At 66.5% G+C, this 17,804-nt stretch overlaps 2 protein-coding genes across 6 annotated transcripts in view; both read right to left on the bottom strand.

The window, feature by feature from the left end:
- Positions 1-279: 279 nt before the first annotated feature.
- PHOX2A (paired like homeobox 2A) lies at positions 280-6,749 on the bottom strand. The gene is made up of 3 exons (XM_080607248.1): positions 6,235-6,749; positions 5,033-5,220; positions 280-2,668 (listed from the first exon to the last, which is right to left on the bottom strand). Exons 1-3 carry the CDS (start codon positions 6,452-6,454, stop codon positions 2,219-2,221), a joined length of 858 nt encoding a protein of 285 aa, XP_080463374.1. The 5' UTR covers positions 6,455-6,749; the 3' UTR covers positions 280-2,218.
- Positions 6,750-13,231: 6,482 nt separating this feature from the next.
- Positions 13,232-17,804, bottom strand: part of CLPB (ClpB family mitochondrial disaggregase) — an 80,768-nt gene continuing 76,195 nt past the window's right edge. For all 5 annotated transcript variants that reach the window (XM_080607145.1, XM_080607144.1, XM_080607146.1 and 2 more), the window contains 4 exons: positions 15,546-15,619; positions 14,970-15,089; positions 14,353-14,457; positions 13,232-14,096 (listed from right to left, as the gene is read on the bottom strand). In XM_080607145.1, coding sequence (XP_080463271.1) covers positions 13,845-14,096; positions 14,353-14,457; positions 14,970-15,089; positions 15,546-15,619 — 551 coding nt within the window. In that variant the 3' untranslated portion in view covers positions 13,232-13,844. The remainder of the gene's footprint in view (positions 14,097-14,352; positions 14,458-14,969; positions 15,090-15,545; positions 15,620-17,804) is intronic.

Raw genomic sequence — 17,804 nt, 5'->3', positions numbered from 1 at the left:
CTGAGCCCCCCAGGACCCCGAGCTGGGACCCGGGGCCGTGCCTTGCCCTGTAAGGGGTGAACCCCAGGGCTCCGCCAGCCACAAGTGCCAGGGTTCGGGGGGCGGGGGGGGGGGCACGAAACCACCCCCAGGGTCCTGCACCCCCCCTGCTGCCCCCCCCTCCGGCCGAGATGAAGGATGCGCCGGGCCCCCCCCCGTTCGTTAGCCAGCGGGGCGTTTGGTGTGAACCTAACCCTACTAAACCGTGCCACCGTGTCGTGCTCCGTGTTTCTTTCCCTGTTTTCTTTTCTCCCCACCCCCCCCCCTTATTTTTTTTTTAAATCACGAGCTATTTTTTTAACGTTTAATTTAATGGCCACCCGGAGCTCGCCCTGCTCCGCCGGGTTCCCGGAGGAGAGGCGGCGAAGGGCGAGGATGAGGAGCTGCCCCCCGCCGCCCCCCCCGCGTGGCCCCTGCCTGTACCCCCCCAATAAACGGCCTCGTGTGCTCCAATTCGCCTCCTGGTGTGGGACCCCCCCCGTCCTTCGTCCCCTCTGCCCCCCCCAGAGCCCTGGCCCAGTTGTCCCATGCTGGGCTACTGGTCCCAGTGCAGCACGGCCCCTTTGTACTGGTCCCAGTATGGTGCAGGATCCCCCAGGCTGCTTGGTACTGGTCCCAGTGGGGTCCAGGACCTGGTCCCATGTGCCCCATCCTGGGGGGGGGGGGGCAGGGACACCACTGCCGCTGACCCTTTTGGAAGGGTCCCAGCCCTGTGCCCCCCACCCGGGGGGGGTGCACGACCTCTGTCCCCCTGGTTCCCCACCACTGCTCGGGGGGGCTGAGGGGGGGCTGCATGTCCCGGTCCCTGCAGCTGCCTGGGGGCTTTTGATGGGGAAAATCTCAGTGTCCCCCCCCGCAAGGGTTTGGGGCGGCCCTGCGGTGGCAGGGAGCCTGTGGCTTCTTCAATAAATTAAGTTTTATTTGGATTAGTATAATTTGCAAATGGGTTCAATAAATTACAGAACAGTTAAAAAAAAAAAAGGGGGGGGGAAAAAAAAACAACCAACCAAAACCAACCCCAAAACCTCATCCAGCAGCCGGAGAGGTCCCCGGGGGAGCCACCGCGGGAGGGGGACGGGCACCGGGGCTGCCCGCAGGGGGGGGGCGAGGGCAGGGGGTGGCCGGGACCCCCCCATCCCGCTGCCACCCGGTGCCACGCGCCCCCCCTGCGCTGGAGAAGCTACACGGACACGCACACACACACACACACACGTACGCGCGCCCACGCCGGCCTGGGGGGGCCCCGAGGGGTGCCCTGGCCCCGGGGGGTGGGTGGGGGGGCACCTCGGTGGGTGCCAGCCCTGTCACAGCGGGACGGGGACCGGGGGTGCTGCCGGTGGCTCGGCCCCGTTCGCGGCGTTCCCAGCTCCTCGCCGAAGCCCCCCCGGTTCTGCTTTCTGCCCCCTCCCCAAATCCCGTCGCGCCCCGGGTGGGCAAGGGGGGGGCGGGGGTCTCTGCCCCCAGCCCCAGAAAGCGGGGGGGGGGGGGCAGCTCCGTGTCCATGGGCTGGGCGGCCCCGGCATCGCCGCCCGTGGCGGGGGGTGCGGTGCTTCCAGCGGCCCCCCCCAAATGTTCGGTGCCGCTCCGAGCCCCTTCGCTGCTCCCCCCGGCCTCTGGAATCCCGACCCCTAAAGTGCTTCCTCGCCCCAAGGATGCCGAGATGCCCACGCGTGGCGGGGAGAAATGGGGGGGGAGGGGGGAGATGGGGGGGCACCAGCGTCCGCAGCACGGTGGGAGCCCCCCCGAAACGTGCAGGAGCGATGGGCACGCCTCGGGCACCCCGTCCGGGCTGGGGGCGGCTGCAGCCCCCCCCCCCAAGGCTTGTCCCGGGGCTGCTGACCCCGCTGCGCTCACCCCTTGCTCCTGCAGCATCCGCGGTGCCGGCGGCACCCCGGGCACGGGGTGCGTGGATGTGTGTCCCCCCCCGCAGCTCCGTGCCCCCACAGGGCAGGCACCGAGCACGGAGCATCCCGGTGGGCTCCGGGTGAGGGCGGGGGTCCCGCAGCCCCCGGGGAGCCGGGGCAGGGGGCCGGGGCTGTGCAGGGATGGGGACGTGGAGGGGGGGGGACCTGTCCTGTCCCCAGCCAGCAGCAGTTTGCGGGGCGTCACCGCGGGGTCCCCGGGGGGCTGGGGATGGGGGGGGCAGAAGCTGGGTGGGCGCGGGGGGGCAGGGGTCGGATCAGAAGAGGTTTGTCTTGAGGGCGTTGGGCTTCCTGTGGAAGGAGGAGAGGACGCCGGAGAAAGGTCCGGGCATGGCTTCGGCCGGCTGCCACGCTTTGAGCAGCTCGGCCGTGTTGGCGGCGCCGCTGCTGGTGCTGACGCCCGGCCACAGGGGCGCCTTCAGGGGCTGCGGGGGGTGCCCGGGCCCCAGGGGCTGCCCCGCGCCCGGGCTGGGGCTCAGGCTGCCCCCGGGGCTGCCCAGGCTGCCGCCGGCGGGCAGCGAGGCCGTGCTGTCGGGCGTCGGGCTGCAGTTCGACTCCTTGGACTCGTCGTCCTCCGAGGACGAGCGCGGCTCCGGCTTCTTGCTGGCGGCGGCACCGGCGCTGCTGCTGCTGCTGCCGCCCGCGCCCTTGGCGTTGGCCGCGCGCTCCTGCTTGCGGAACTTGGCCCGGCGGTTCTGGAACCAGACCTGGGGGCGGGGGGGGATGGGGGTGAGATAGAGATGGGGGTGGGGTGGGGATGGAGAGGGGATTGGGATGGGATGAGAAGAGGACGGGGATGAGATAGAGATGGAGATGGGATGGGAATGGGAAAGGACGGGGATGGAGATAGATGGGGATGAGATAGAGATGGGAGTGGGGTGGGGATGGAGAGGGGATTGGGATGGGATTTGATGGGGATGAGATATAGATGGAAATGGGATGAGGATGGGGATGGAAAAGAATGGGGATGGAGATGGGGATGGGGATGAGATATAGATGGAAATGGGATGGGATGGGGATGGAAAAGAATGGGGATGGGGATGGGATGCGGATGAGACGAAGATGGGATGAGGATGGAGAGGGGATTGGGATAGGGATGAGATATAGATGGAGATGGGATGGGATGGGGATGAAAAAGAGCAGGGATGGAGATGGAGATTGGGATGGGGATGGGGATGGGGATGGGGATGGGGACGGGGATGGGGATGGGGATGGGAATGGACAGGACAGGACGGGGTGGGACACACCAAGGAAAGCAGGTCAGGCGCCATCCCGGGGCTTGGTGAGCCCAAACCAGGACCGCGCTGGGGATGTGCACCCTGGGACGCCCCCCGCTAGGAGCCCAGCATTGACCCCAGATACATGGGGGGGGGGGTGGGGGTGGCTGCAGGCGGGCGATGGAAGCGGGGTGTGCGAGGGCAGCGAGTGACGTGCCCGGCTGTGGGGGCACCAAGCAGGGGCTGCGGGGGGCTGCACGGGGGCTGCCCTCCCCCTGCATGCATCCAGCTTGGGGTGGGATCACCCAGACAGACCCAGCGCCACCGTTCCTGTAGGTTCAGGGCGTGCTGGAGACCCCACATCGCAAACAGCTCTGCGGGAGTCTCGCCCCTGCTGCCGCTCGCGGCCCCGCTGCCTGCACAGCCCCAACCGCAGCCGAAATGTTTTCCACAACGCCCCCGCTCCTGGCTCCGGGATGGCACCAGGGTGCAATATTTCAAAGTTTAAAATGATTAGTTAATGAATTAAATAGCTAAATAAAATTTTAAATTAATTTTTTTTTAAAGCCCCGGGGTTCTGTGTGCTTTCCCCACTCGGCGCTGGCGCCGCAGCCCTGCACCAGCAGCGCCCTGCGGGGACACCCGGACACGCGCAGCCGGGGAGGGTGGCACTGCTGGGGACACGCAGCCTGCACGGCTCCAGGACAGAGCCCCCGGCACATGCTCGCCCCCACCAACACGCCACCGATCAGATAATAAAAGGGTAAATAAAAAATTTTTTCCTCTGCCCGACCCAGGCAGAGGAAAATTCCCGACGGCTCCGTCCCTGCGCCGGGAGCCAGGACCGGGTGTGCTGCACCCCGAGTGGCACCGCGCCGCTTCTGCTCCTCCGCTCCCTGCTCTAGGGATCCCCTCCCGGCACCAGGCTCAACCCCGCAGCCGAGTCCTGTCCTGTCCCCACGGCTAGCTGGGGATGTCACCGTCCCCCTGCATGGAGCTGGGGGCTGGCTGACCCCTGTCCCCTGGTCGCAGCGTCTGTCCCGCTGGCAGGCGGTGCCGCTGCTGCGGGGCCGGGGCTGACCTGGGGAGCTGGGGCTGAGCTGGGTGGGGGGAACGCGCTGTGCCCCCGCCCCAGGCTGCTCCATGGCACCGCGGGGGATGCAGCAGGGCAGAGGGGAGCGGGGTCCTAGAGGACCCTTCACCCCCTTCTTCCCAGTCCCGGTGCCCCCCCGGGGCCCTGCCCTTCGCGCGGGGAAAGCTGAGGTTGCGCCAGACCCTGCCGCAGCCCACGGCCGGGACAGGAACCGCCCCAGCTGCCGGCAGAGCTGTAAAAAGGGATGCTTTCCGCCCAGGAGACCCGCGGGGCTGGGGTCTTCCCACTGTGACAGCCAGGGTGGGGACCGAGGGTCCCCTCCCGCTGTGGGACATCGCCCCGCAGCCCCATCCAGAGGGGCTCGCGCTGACCGCGGGGCGCCCCAGCCCGCAACATGGCCCTCGTCCTCGCATGGACCAATGCTGTCCGACCCCCCCGCTCTAATAAATAAATTGCTGATGGGGAATGGGTGGCGGAACCAGGTCCTGGCCACCTCCCTGCGCCCCATCACTGATGGTTTTTGGGGACCGCTCTGCACCACGGTCAGGGAAATGCTCCCGGCTTTGCCAGCGAGACCGGCCCGGGGACGGCGCCCGCTCGTGTTCGGCTGCAGTTCCCTGCACCGGGAACCAGCCCCGGGTCCCGGTCCCTTTGTCCAACACCTCCCTAAACCGGCGAGCAAAGCAGCAGGGTCCCAAGCACTGTCCCCAAGCCCCCCGGGGCTCCAACAGGAGCTCCCTCGCTCCGTCCCCGTGGCTCACCTGCACCCGCGCCTCGGTGAGGTCGATCTTGAGGGCCAGCTCCTCGCGCGTGTAGATGTCGGGGTAGTGCGTCTCGGCAAAGACCCTCTCCAGCTCCTTCAGCTGCGAGCTGGTGAACGTGGTCCGGATCCGCCGCTGCTTCCGCTTCTCGTTGATGCCCGACGGATCCGAGAAGAATTTGTACGGCACTGGGGAGGGAGAGGCGGGCGTGAGCGGGGCGGCACGGCGGGCAGGGCTGGACGCACCGGGCTGGGCGCACCGGGAGGGGATGCAGCGGGCTGGGTGCACCGGGCAGGACCCGCTGATGAGAAGGCTGCACCGGGCAGGGATGCACCGGGAGGGGATGCAGCGGGAGGGGATGCAGCGGGCAGGCTGATCTGAGCAGGGTGCACCAGGAGGGAACGCACCGTGCGGGGACCTGGAGGGAAGGCACCCAGCGGGAGTTGTGCACCGGGCTGGGATGCACCGGGTGGGGATGTACCGGCTGGGGATGCACCGGGCAGGAGGCACCGGGCAGGGGGCAGCGGGCAGGACGCACCACGAAGGAACCCAGCGGGAAGGGACCCAGAGAGGAGAAGGAACAGGGCACAGAAGCAGTGGGCAGGAGGCACCGGGCTGCACCGGGCAGGCTGCACCGGGCTGCACCGAGCGGGACGCACCGGGCGGGAGGCACCGGGCAGGACGCACCGGGATGCACCGGGCAGGACGCACCGGGCGGGAGGCACCGGGTGGGAGGCACCGGGCAGGACGCACCGGGCAGGAGGCACCGGGCAGGGACCCAGCACAGGCAGAGCGGTCCCGGTGCTCGGGCGCTGCCTCCCCGCGCCCCCCGTTCCCCTTCTTTCGTTGCCGCCGCCGCCGTACTGCGGGGCGCGGGGCTCCGGGCGGCCCGGGCCGGCGGGAGCGGGGCCGGCGGGGAGCGCGGCCGGTGCCGGTGCCGGTGCCCGTGCCCGTGCCCGTGCCGGTGCCGGTCCCGGTGCGGGCGGCGGCAGCGCGGCCGCTTCGTTCGCGGCTCCTCCGCGGGCAGCGCCCCGACGGCGCCAACGAAAGCGGGGCTCGGCGGGGGGGCGCGGCGGCGGGGACCCCCTCCCGGCCCCGCCGCGGGGCCGCCGCCGCTCGGGGCAGCCCGGGGGCGCGGCGGGGGCGCGCGGGGGGCTCGGGGGCGCGGCGGCCCCGACGGCTCGGCGGGGCCCGGCCGTTACCTGCCGAGTAGGGCGAGGGCTGGTGGTCGCGCAGGGCGCCCAGCGCGCAGTTGGCGGAGGCGAGGGGGGGGCAGGCCGGGCTGGCCCCGAAGCCGCCCCGCATGGGGCTGTACTGGAACGTGTTGGCCTGGCTGCAGGAGCTGAAGTCGTAGGCGGACGCCTCCATGGCCGCCACGCAGGAGTCGTACGAGTTGAGGTAGGAGTAGTCCATGGCGAACATGGAGCGGCGAGCGGAGGAGCCGCCCGGCCCCGGCCCCGGCCCGGCCGCCCCGGTTACCTCGGCCGCCTGCCCGCCGGCCCCGGCCCCGCCGCCCCCGGCCGCCGCTCCATGCACGGCCGCGCCCGCCCCGGGCCGCCGCGCCCCGTAATATACCGGCCCGGCGACGGGGAGACAATGGCTGGCGGCGTCGGGGGCTTTTGCATGACAATATCTCCCGGGGACCGCGGGCGCAGCAGGAGCGGGCGGAGCCGCCTCCCCCCGCCGCCCCCCGCCCTTAACCCTTCGTGGGCGCCCGCCCAGCCCGGCCCGGCCCCGAGCCCCGACGGGCGCCCGACGGCCGGGAGCGCCCCCCCCCGGGCCCCCCGGCCCCCTCCCGGAGCCCCCGGCCCGGCCCCGGAGCGGCGCACGTCGGGGCGGCTGCGGGGGCGCGTCCCCGGCCTCGTCCCCGCTCGTGCCCGCGGACCCGGCGGCCTCGCCGTCCCCGGCCCCATCCCTGCCCCCGGCCCCGGCCCCATCATCGCGTCCCTGTCCCCATCTCCGTCCCCATCCCCGCCCTTGTCTCTGTCCCCATCGCCACGTCCCCATCCCTGTACCCACCGCCGCGTCCCCATCCCCGTCCCCATCCCTGTCCCCGTCCCTGTCCCTGTCCCCATCCCTGTCCCTGTTCCCATCCCCGTTCCCATTCCCTCCATCCTCATTCCCCCATCCGCATCCCTGCCCCTGCCGTCTCCACCATCCCAGTCCCCATCCCCACGTCCCCATCACCTGTCCCCCTCCCAGGCCTGTCCCCGTCCGTCCCCATCCCACTGCACCTCCCCGGCCACCCCCGGCCCCCAGCCCTCCACGACCCCACAGCTCTGTCTCTCCCCACGCCGCTCCCTGTCGCACACACGCACACCCCACAGGGGACCTCAGGACCCCCCCCCCCGTGCCCGGCCCAGCACCACCGGGTCACCCCCACTTGCCCTGGGGGCTGAACCCAGCCCCGTGCCCCCCCCCCCCCACCTCCAGCACAGCCCCTGCACCCCAAAAGCCCCAGGCTGGAGGTGACCCTGGGGGCGGACAGACAGACAGACAGACAGACTGATGGGGCGATGGCTCCCTGCTCGCCAAGCCGGTGCCCCACGGCTCTTATGGGGCTCGTGCCCATCTCCAGCCCCGGCTGTCCTGGGGGGGCTGCATTTCTGGACCCTCCCCAGGCCAACTGGCCGAGCAGAGGCCTCTTTGATCTGTTTGCCCTCTGTGAGGTCCGTGAATTAAACACCTCGGGCCCCATCCTGCACCCCAGGGTCTCCCCCGACAGCCTGCACCCATCCCCTGGCTCCAGATTTTGGCCAAGGCAGCTGAGATTGGGGGTGCAGCAGGGGGTGGGGGGGTTCCTCACCCCCCCCATCCCATCCACGGGGGCTCTGCCCGTTGCCCCCCCTATTCTGCAACCCGGCTGAATTCCAGCGGTGCCTCATTACCGCCCCGCTGGGCACCCGTGAATGGCAAAGTCCAAGGTAAAGGCTCTGCCCCTTTTCAGAGGCACCGGGGGGATTTGGGGGGATTGGGGACATTTTCAAGACAAACACTTTCACTAAAGAGGATTTAAAAGTCTAATTGCACCCGGCCGGGGGCTTTGTGTCCCCCTGCCCAGCTGGGGGGGGGGGGGGGCTCACTGCCCTCCCTGCAGGCATCAGTGCCGGTGTAAGGAAAGGCCAGATCCTGACCACTTGTGCAGCACCAGCTCAGCCTGCACGGGCTCAGGACATGGGGCACCAGAGACTGGCCTCTGATGTCCTCGGGGCTGCCTGGGATGTGTCCCACTCCGTGTCCTGCCCTGCGTCCTTCCCCGCATCCTGCCCCACGTCCTGCCCCACGTCCTGTACTATGTCCTGCCCCGTGTCCTGTGCCATGTCCTGTGCCATGTCCTGCGCCATGTCCTGTCCTGTGTCCTGTGCCGTGTCCTGCCCCGTGTCCTGTGCTGTGTCCTGTCCCGTGTCCTGTGCCATGTCCTGTGCCGTGTCCTGCCCCGTGTCCTGTTCCATGTCCTGTCCTGCATCCTTCCCTGAATCCTGCTCCATGTCCTGCCCTGTGCTCCATGTCAAGCCCCGTGCCATGTCCTGCCCCATGTCCTGTTCCGTGTCCTGCCCCATGTCCTGTTCAATGTCCTGCCCTGTGTCTTGTGCCACATCCTGCTCCATGTTCTGTGCCATGTCCTACTCCTTGTCCTGCCCTGTGTCCTGTGCCATGTCCCGTGCCATGTCCTGTCCCATGTCCTCTTCCGCGTCCTGCCCTGTGTCCTGTGCCGTGTCCTTCCCTGCATTCTGCCCCATGTCCTGCCCCATGTCCTGCCCCATGTCCTGTCCCACGTCCATCTCCACATCCTGCCCCGTGTCCCACACCATCCCACAACCAGTGCCCCACCTGTGGCCACGCTCCCCTCCCAGGGGACAGCCCCCACTGGCCCGGATCCCTCTGCCCCACCGGGTCGGGGGTCCCTGGGCCACCCCGGGCCCCGTGGCCGGGCCGGCCGGGGGCTGGTGGCCCAGTCCCCACGGCGAGCCCCCAGCTGCGCTGGCCGAGGCGCAGGCGCCGGACCCGGGCAGGTTGCTAAACAAGTTAATTAGATCAAGGAGATGGAGGCTGGCTGGTGAAAGAGAGCCCCAACTGTCAGGCTGCTGGAGTTGTGAAAAAGTTAATTCAATTAAGTTTTCCCTCTAAACTAATTAGGCAGCAATCTGCCACGCAAGGAGCTGCTGCTATTGCTACCCAGAGCCAGGGGCAGAATGAGGGGGAGGGGAGGAGGAAGATGAGGGGGGGATGAAGGGGGAGAGGAGAAAGTGGACAAAGGGGGGCTGGGCGGGCTGGGGCAGCGCCGGGGGTGCCCCCACCTTGCCATGGTCCTGGTGAGCCCAGAGCTTGGGCCCGGCCATGGGAGCTGGGGGGGACGTGGGTGACCTGATGCTGGTGCAGGGAGAATCGGTGCTGGCAGCAGGGGCTGCCCCGGGGGGGTGACGTCCCCAGTGCCATGCGATGGCTGAGCACCCCCACCCTGACACGCGTGGCAAGGCACAGGGTGGGCTGGGCACCTCGGAGAGGCCAGGTCGGCTGCAGGGGCCAGCCTGGCCCGGGAAGGTGGGCGGGGGGGTCCCGCAGCACGGATGGGGGCTCCCCGTGCCCCCAGCCTGGCCGGGCTCTGTGGGATGCACGGCACCAGAGTGCCGTGCCCGTTCTCCCCGCTGTCAGCACGAGGGAACTGGGGACCTTGTGTAACAGGAGGCAGTGCAGGGCCTCACGGGGTCTCCTGCAGCGCTCGAGCACCAGCTTTGCCCACGCCGTTCACCAGGGCGCAGCCCGTGCTCCGGGAAGCATCCCGCTGCAACACCCAGCACGGCCTCCCCGGCCCTCCCGGCCCCCGCTGCTCCCTCGGTGCCAGCCCCGGCTGCGCTGCGGTGGGGCCGCGGTAACACCGGGGCTGCACCGGGAGCTCAGCGCGGCGCTGGGTGCAGGAGCTGGGGCTGCTGCAGGGTGGGCAGCGGGGAGGAGACCTCGCGCCGTGCCCTCGCCCTCGCCGGCAGCGGTGCCCAAGCTAGGACCGTGGTGCTGGTGCGTGCCGGCAGCCGGCATCCCACGGCCGGTGGCTGGGCGCACCGCGAGCACCGCGAGCACCACGGGCCCCGTGGCTCCGGTTCCTGAGCCGGGGCTGCAATTTGGGGCTGCTCACCCAGTGCTGCACTCGCCCGGCCACGGAGCCGCGGGCCCCCGGCCACCGCTGCTTTGTTCCCCGTGACAAAGCCCCGACTCGGGGCCGCGCCGAGGCCCCTCCGCGCGCTGGAGCTCGCCTGCCCCTAATCGAATTAGGAGCCCGGCACGGGGCTGAAGGCTGGCAGTAATTGAATTTCTCCCGTCACAGCCTGATGTTTCTCCCCTCCAGATCCTGCCTTGGTTTTATTGTTTCTGGGACCGGCTGCAATGGCACATTTATTTGATCTGTCACAGGGAGCCCTTTAACCCTCTGCTGTTTGCTTAGAGGCACGCCAGCTCCTCTCCTCAAACACAATTAAAAACAAATAAAACAATCGGGGAGGGCCCTGCTCACCTCCCCAGCACAGCCTGGGCCGGTGATGCTCCTGCTTGACGGGGCCTTCGCCGCTCCACTCTCTGGGGTGCTGGCATGGCGTGGTACAGCATGGCACAGCACTACGTGGTGCAGCATGGAGCAGAACGGCATGGCACAGTGCAATGCAGGCTGGCACAGCACAACATGATGCGGCACAGCACGGTGTGGCACAACGTGGCACGGCGTAACGTGCCGTGGCAGAGTCACACGGTGTCATGGAATTGATTTTACACAGTGCCACAGCACAGTGGGGCACGGCGCAGCACAACATGGCATGGCATGGCACGATGCAGCACGGCATGGCCCAGCACGCCTGGCCCGGGGTTCCCCACGTCGCAGCCAGGAGCCCAAGGCTGGGGCTGGTCCCGTTCCCGCCGGCTGCAGGAGTCCCACGGGAGCCCTGCTGTGGTTTGTGTGGGCGCCCGTGCTGCCTGGGCTGGGCGTGGGGGCACACGCATGCACGGCCGGCTCTGCGCCGCGGGACCACGCGTGGGCAGCTCCAGTGCTGCATTGCCGGGCTGGAGCCAGGAAACGGCGCGGTTCGGTGAGGGGACGCGGGAGGTCAGGTCGATGGCTGGACTTGATTTATCTTCAAGGTCTTTTCCAACCGAGACAGTTCTGTGACCTGTGATGCTCCCGCTCCTGCTCTCCCTCTCGGGCACAGAGCCCCTCGGTCTCCGTGTGCCACGTGGGGACGTGGCCCCAGCAGAGCTGGACCCAGTGGGTGTCCCACGGAGCCTCCCCTGCAGTCCGGGACGGGCTGGAAGCGTCAGGGCTGGAGGCAGTTGTGGGGCTGGTGAGGAGCTGAGGGGCCGGAGCTGTGGAGGGGGCTCCTGGGGCTCTCCCTGTCCCTACACAGTGTCCCAGCCCCGTGGGGCGGGCACAGGCTGCGGCCCCGGGCAGCTCTGCTGGGGGACCGTGCAAACTCCAGCGCCCACCCCGCTGGGCTGGTGCTGAGCCGGCCCTGCCAGTGTCCGCGTGGGACCTGCTCTGGGTTGGAGAGGGTCAAGAAATCCCCCCATGGAGCTCCGAGACCCTTTCAGGTGAAGACAAACGTGAAGGACCTCCTACTGTCCTCTCTGTCACCACAAGAGGCTCATCAAGACCCACTCCTGCTGCCAGAGACCCTCTTTCCCCACCCAGCCCGATCCCCACGCGTTGCAGCGCGCTCACAGCACCGGCAGCTCGGGGCTCTGCCCTCCTGACGGCCCGTGCTCGTTCCCAAACCTGTTATTTCATCCACAGCCGGGGTGCTGAGCTTTGCTCCTTTTTGTGCGCTTCTGCAGCGACCCCCGGCAGCATCACCGCTTTTTTCCAGCGCCTCGGTGCTTGGGTGCAGGACGGGACCATTGGCATTACCTGCTCCAGGTCCTCCAGGAAAACGTAACCTGTGCAAGTCTCTGGAGGGATTTTTGGGGAGACCGTGACGGTGCTTTCCATGGTAGTAAATAAAAGGACAAATCCAGGAATGCAGCTGGCTTCTGGCTGTGCAGTCCTGCTACTGAGTGCTACGCCCGCCCCTGTGCCACCCCCACCCCCTCCCAATCCCCCCCCCCAGCTCTGCTTTCCACCCTGGCAGCTCTGTTTCAGAGTTTCCCCCCCCCTTTTCCAGCCTTGGTGCTCCCAGGCGTCCAGCCTGAAGAAGCTCTTGGTGGCAGCCCCGTCCCTTTGGGCACACACCTCTCGTGCGGTCGGATGCCCCCAGCAGCCCCACGGGCAGTCGGGGCAAAGCAGCCCCTTAAAACCTGCTGCAGCCCCTGGAAAATGAGTGCCAGGGACAAAACAAGCCCACGGACAGGCGGACAGCCCGGTTCCGATGTCTGCCTCGGCAGCTCAGCCCCAAGAACTCGGGCGCCTCACCGGGATGAGCCCCTCCGGCAGCCCCACGCGCTGCTCCTGGCACACCCTGGGGCCGTCTCGGGCCGCCTGCACCCACAAAGGGTCGGGGCTGTGACCCCGCCAGCGCTGCATGGAGCTGGGAAGGGGGGCACCCGGCACGCCGGGGGGGGCCCTGCAGGACAGCAAGTGGCCTCCCCAAACCCGCTGCCACAGCTGGAGCAGGGTGGGTGCGCCTGGGCTGGGTGCGCCGCCCCCGGCAAGCACGGCGCTCTGCCACCTCCGGTCCGTCACTGTCGCCGTGCCCCAGGGACTGTGACTTATTAATTCCGCAGGGCTACTTTGTTTGATTTCCGTATGTATTTAATTTCCTACCCTTCACAACGCGCCTGTGGTACGTCACCGACCGGCGGGGTAATCCGCGGCGACGTGGTCGGGGAAATGCTGTGACCTCGGTGGCAGAGGGCTCCTCTCCCCACGGGGTGACAGCGACGTGGCCGAGCAGCGACCGAGGCTGTGGGAAGGGGCTCGTGCGCCTCCCCCCGACTCCCACCCAGGACCTTGTCCGCGGGGACGTGACACCAGCCGTGTCCCCAGGAGGGGACACGTGTCCAAAACCAAGGCGCGTGGTCCCGCACTGGACCCGTCACCGAGGTGGGGCTGGCAGGGGAAACGTGCTGGCGGTGTTCCTCGTGGTGCTCCTCGTGCCTCCCGGAGGCCAGCAGGAACTGCAGGAGGCCCCCAGGGCTGGGCCTCGCCCTCCTCGATCCTATTAAGGGGCAATCCCCACCCTGCTCTGCCCGGCCTCCCCCAGCCTGCGTGCGAAGCAGACCATCGCGTGTGCACGCCGCGTTTATTGCAATAAATAACGAGAAGCAGGCGAGGTACAGTCAGAGTGCCTGGTGGCTTTTAAATGGAAGCTGTCACACACTCAGTCCCTGTCCCACCCCTGTGCAGCATCAGCCCAAGCCCAGCAAACCCAGTCCCTGCGGCAATTCCCATCTTCAGGCAGCGACGAGCCCTACCAGCACCCGTACAGTCTGAAATCCGCTTGCCCATGTCTTAAGCAGCCCCAGCACCTCCTCTCTTACGCCAGCTGTTTCTGCGGTGAAATCCCACTGCCCCCCACCCGCGTGTCCCCCCCGTGGCAGCACGGCGCCTCGCCAGCCCACGGCCAGAGCCCTCTGTGCCCACCCAGAGCCACCCGCCTGATGGTGCGGGTCCTGCCTGCCCGCGTCCTGCTCCAGCACAGCAGAGGCAGCAGGAGCAGAGGCAGCAGGAGCAGCTCTGCCCCACCTCATGCTCCGCTCGGGCGGATGCCTGCCCTCACTGATGCGCCCACGTCGCACACTGCGAGTCTCACGGTATTTTATTGCCAGCCCGCGCAGCCGGCGTCCCCGCGCAGGCGGCTGCTCAGGAGGAGCGTGCCCCAGGAGTGGCTGCCGCTGCCTAGAGGAAGTACGCGATGTTTTCTGGGTTCAGAGGTGCCTGGATGTCCAGTTTTCGGGATTTGCTGTCTTTCTCCACTATCTCCAGCCGCAGGGTTGGCATCTTTGTTTTCTCTGCGCCGGGGGCAGAGCTGTCTTTGGTTTTCAGCAGCTGCTTGTCCGAGTCCTCCACCGTGATTCTCAGGGTGCAGCCCCTCGGCAGCAGGTCCTGCTCGTAAGCAGCTGCTAACTGGTTCACAACGCGCCGTTCAACCTGAAGGAGGAAAAAGCAGCTTCCATAAAGCCCCGAAGTATCCCCGGGGGTGCCATGCCGCTCTCCTTCCCACCCTCGGGCAGCAATATTTCCTCCCCTGACCATCAGCATCGTGGCTGTGGGCCCTACGGGCGCACTTTCCGCGGGACGGACACAAGCAACGGGGCTGCGAGGGGAGGCTGCGGGCACTGCCCCTGCTCCTGTGCCCTCTGCAGCACCCAGCGGGGCCAAGGCCTGCTTCGCCCTGCTGCTTTACCTCGTGCTTGATGGACCGCGCACCGTAGTGCAAGTTGTAGCCGTCAGCCAGCACGTCCATGACCTCCCTGTCCCAAAGCAGCGTGATGTTGTGCCTCGCCTTGGCCTGTGGGGGCAGGAGGAGAAGGAAGCGTTACTGGTGCATGTAACCTACCCCAGCACCCCATTCCTTCCCTCGAGCAGCTGGGAGCCGGGACACCACGGGCAGCGGGGTGCGGTGCCGCGTGTCCCTGTGTCCGAGCTCGGCCAAGCGCAGCCCGGTCGGTGCACGAAAAGGCTCCAAAGGTGCCCCCTAATTCCTATTTGGAGCCTCCGTGTGCCAGATCAAATGACAGATCAGACATTGACTGTCTCTGAATGCTGTCCGGAGCCCATCCCTGCCCCAGCAGAGGAAGGAGAGCCCCCCGCCGCCCCAGCAGTCACTGCCCCGAGGGCCGAGTGCTCTGAGCAGAGCGGGTCCCCTCCTGCTGACCGCTGGAAGAAGACTACTGCGGCACAAACGCGCGCTCACGCCGCTTCTGCAACAGCGGGATGAAGGCTTGGCCAGGAATTCCTCCTGCTCGTGAAGGAGAAGTTACCTCTAAAGCCATCGTCTCTGAGCAACGGACTGGATTTTACCTTTTTGGCCCAAAAATTCAGCTCCTTGTTGACAAGCTGGATGAGCTCCGAGTGGCAGAAAGGGAGAAAATAGACGATCTCGTTGATCCTCCCCAGGAACTCATCCCGCCTGAAGTGAGCCTGCAGGGACAGAGGCTGCGGGTCAGCGGGGACAGGGCGGTGACCCGGGCAGGCAGCGAGGCTGCAGGGGCACGCGCTGGCAGGATGGGCAGGGGTGTCAGCGGGACGTGTCGCTGCAGGAGGACTCCCCTGGCCCAGCAGCGCAGAAGCCGAGCAGATTGCGGCCCAGGGTGAGCGCAGGACCCCCACAAATCCCAGCGCAGCGCTTCCCACCCCATGTTTCCCCTGCCAGTCTCCCACCGTTGCACTACTGTGAGAGCAGAGAGATGCGGTTATCTGCTTCTGCAAGGCCCTGACCTTACTCCTGAGCGCCTGAAAATCAAAAAGCGACGTCGTGTCACTGATCCCACGTCTGGGAGGCAGCTGGTGAGGGGCACGGTGCTTGCTGCTCTGAACGACTCAGCGAACAAAGCTCAGGACACCTGAAAGACGAGCCGTGAAACGAATCCCCCGTACCTTTAAGATGGGGCGAATAACCTTCTCCTTGAACTGCTTGGAGATGGTGATCTTCTCGGTCACCTGCACGTCCTCTGGAAGACACAAGGACATGGGTGAGGGTGGGGAAGGAAGGACACGCAAAGCCACACAACGAGGAGCCCGTGGCTGCGCAGGAAGGAGAGATGGGTGCCCAGCAGCGTCTAGGATCAGACCTGAAATCTCCCCACGTGCCACAGACCACACCTGGTGGGTGCTGCGGTGCTCCTGCACCCGATTCCCTGACTTGGCTGGCTCTTGGTGCCCTGCGCGCCCCTCACCGGTGATTTCACTGATGCTCTCGAACAGCAGCAGAGCTCCCGCTCTGCCCCCACTCTCTGCCTTACAGCCCAGGAGCTGTCTGCCAGCAGATTTCAGACAGCAGGAGTCCTCAGCTGGCCTCCACGAAACCTGGACGGTGGCTGGGCTACGAGAACCAGCCCAGGTTACGTGGCACGCAGAGCACGGTCACCTGGGGCTGTTCTGCGGAGGCCACGGCAGCTCTTCAGGCGCAGAGGACAGGCCGTGGTCCCCTCAGCAAGCAGCAAAACCCACGCTCAGCCTGGGGCACGAGCGTGCTTCGGGCTTTGGGACTACTTCCCTCCACTGACTGCAGATGGAGCCAGGGTCTGGCAGCCCCGCTTCTAATCCCAGCTCCAGCTGCAACAGCCAGCCTCAGCGCAGGCTTTACCTTCCTGCGGCCCCAAGTCACGTTTCTCTTTGTCTTTTCCTGCCTTGATTCTTCCTACACCTTCAGGCTTTTAACTCCATGTGCTATTTAACACCAGGAAGCCCACCGGGAGATCCCTCATGGGAAAGGCGCTCCGGATAGGAGGCCGTAATGCCAAGCAGCGGAAAAAGACCCCGCTGAAGGCTGGATGCCGAAAGCCTTCCCCACGTTTGCAGCCTTGGCGGAGCTGTGACACTCCCAGCAGTGGCAGAGGAGGCTTCCAGGCACGGCGTTGCGTGCTCTGAAGCACCCCTGCCCCTTCCCCTGGGAGGCCGGGGGGCTCTCAGCACCCATCCCGGCTCGCCCCTGCCGCAGGGAGCACCCCCAGGACACAAGCACGGGGGGGCTCCAGTGGTCCTGGGTGGGGATTTCGCTGTGCTGCACGGGAGGGATGAGAATTGCAGTGGCCACGTGGCCTAAACAGAGCTGGGTGTCCTTGGTTATAGGATTCGGCCCCTTTCACTTCCCTGAGACACCGAGGGGATCTGGCAGAGCGCTCTGCCCGCACATGGGGCCTCTGGAAGAGGAGCTGGGGAAGGCAGGGCAGAGAACAGGCAGCACTCAGGTTTGTCACCTGCAATATTTGCTGCTTTCACTCACAGATGGAGAGATACGGTGGAAGCAGCTCCTTCCCTCTATCTTTCCATTTATCTGCCCAGCCAGGCACTTAGGCTGACCTCGCGGCCACTGCGCCCAGGAGCTCCTCCAAGCCAAGGACTCGGCAAATTGCAAGGAGCTCCGCGAAACTCAATTGAGGCCGGGCTTCTGATCAAAATGCATTTTCTGGCTATGCTCTCTCGCTGCCTTTCACTCACTGCAGCTGTCTGTCGTACAGTTCCAGAAATTAAAATTCAATGCTTTCCTCATTTAGGAGAAAAGTGCTTGGCATTTTAAAATGTTATTCTTGAAAGTTCAGTCGCAGGCATGCTTTGTCCTTTACCTAGTTTGATTGAAGCTTAAAGATTCTGAATTAAGTCAGCTTTGGCATCCACTTCTCAAAGCAAAAAGGAAGAGACAGTGAGAGAGAAGCTGAAAAATACACTCGATGCCAAAACCCAGCATTTTTTCCTGCCGTCCATGGAGCTGGTGCAGAAAGCCGTGGCTCCTGGCCGCAGCGCACACCGCAGCTTCTCGGGCTTTTCCACGGGTGAGCAGAGAAACCCTGCCTGTATGTGAGAGGGCACACGCTGCCAGGTACCCTGAGGAAAGGAAAAAGGGAACCAAAGGGGTGAGAAAACAAGGGATGCAACCACCACAAATGACTGCCTGGTTATGCACAGGCACAGCAGCACCCAGTGGTGACGGTGCTTCCCCGTGCTCCCTGTGCCAGTGCCTGTGCTCCAAACCCGCCCCTATTTTAGAGCTAGAGGGGGAAACCGCTGGTGCAGGCACCGCTGTCCGTCCTTCCTTAGGGCAGCGGAGACCTACCAGCGCCCTCCTGGTGCTGTGGGGTTACCACTGCCTGGGCGGTGCAGGGTTGAGCGTACACTGAGACCCTGTGCCTTCAGCAG

The sequence above is a fragment of the Anser brachyrhynchus genome (assembly GCF_964034855.1).
Source record: "Anser brachyrhynchus genome assembly, chromosome: 1".
NCBI classification, from domain to species: domain Eukaryota; kingdom Metazoa; phylum Chordata; class Aves; order Anseriformes; family Anatidae; genus Anser; species Anser brachyrhynchus.
This window is presented reverse-complemented; position numbering and strand designations above follow the sequence as displayed.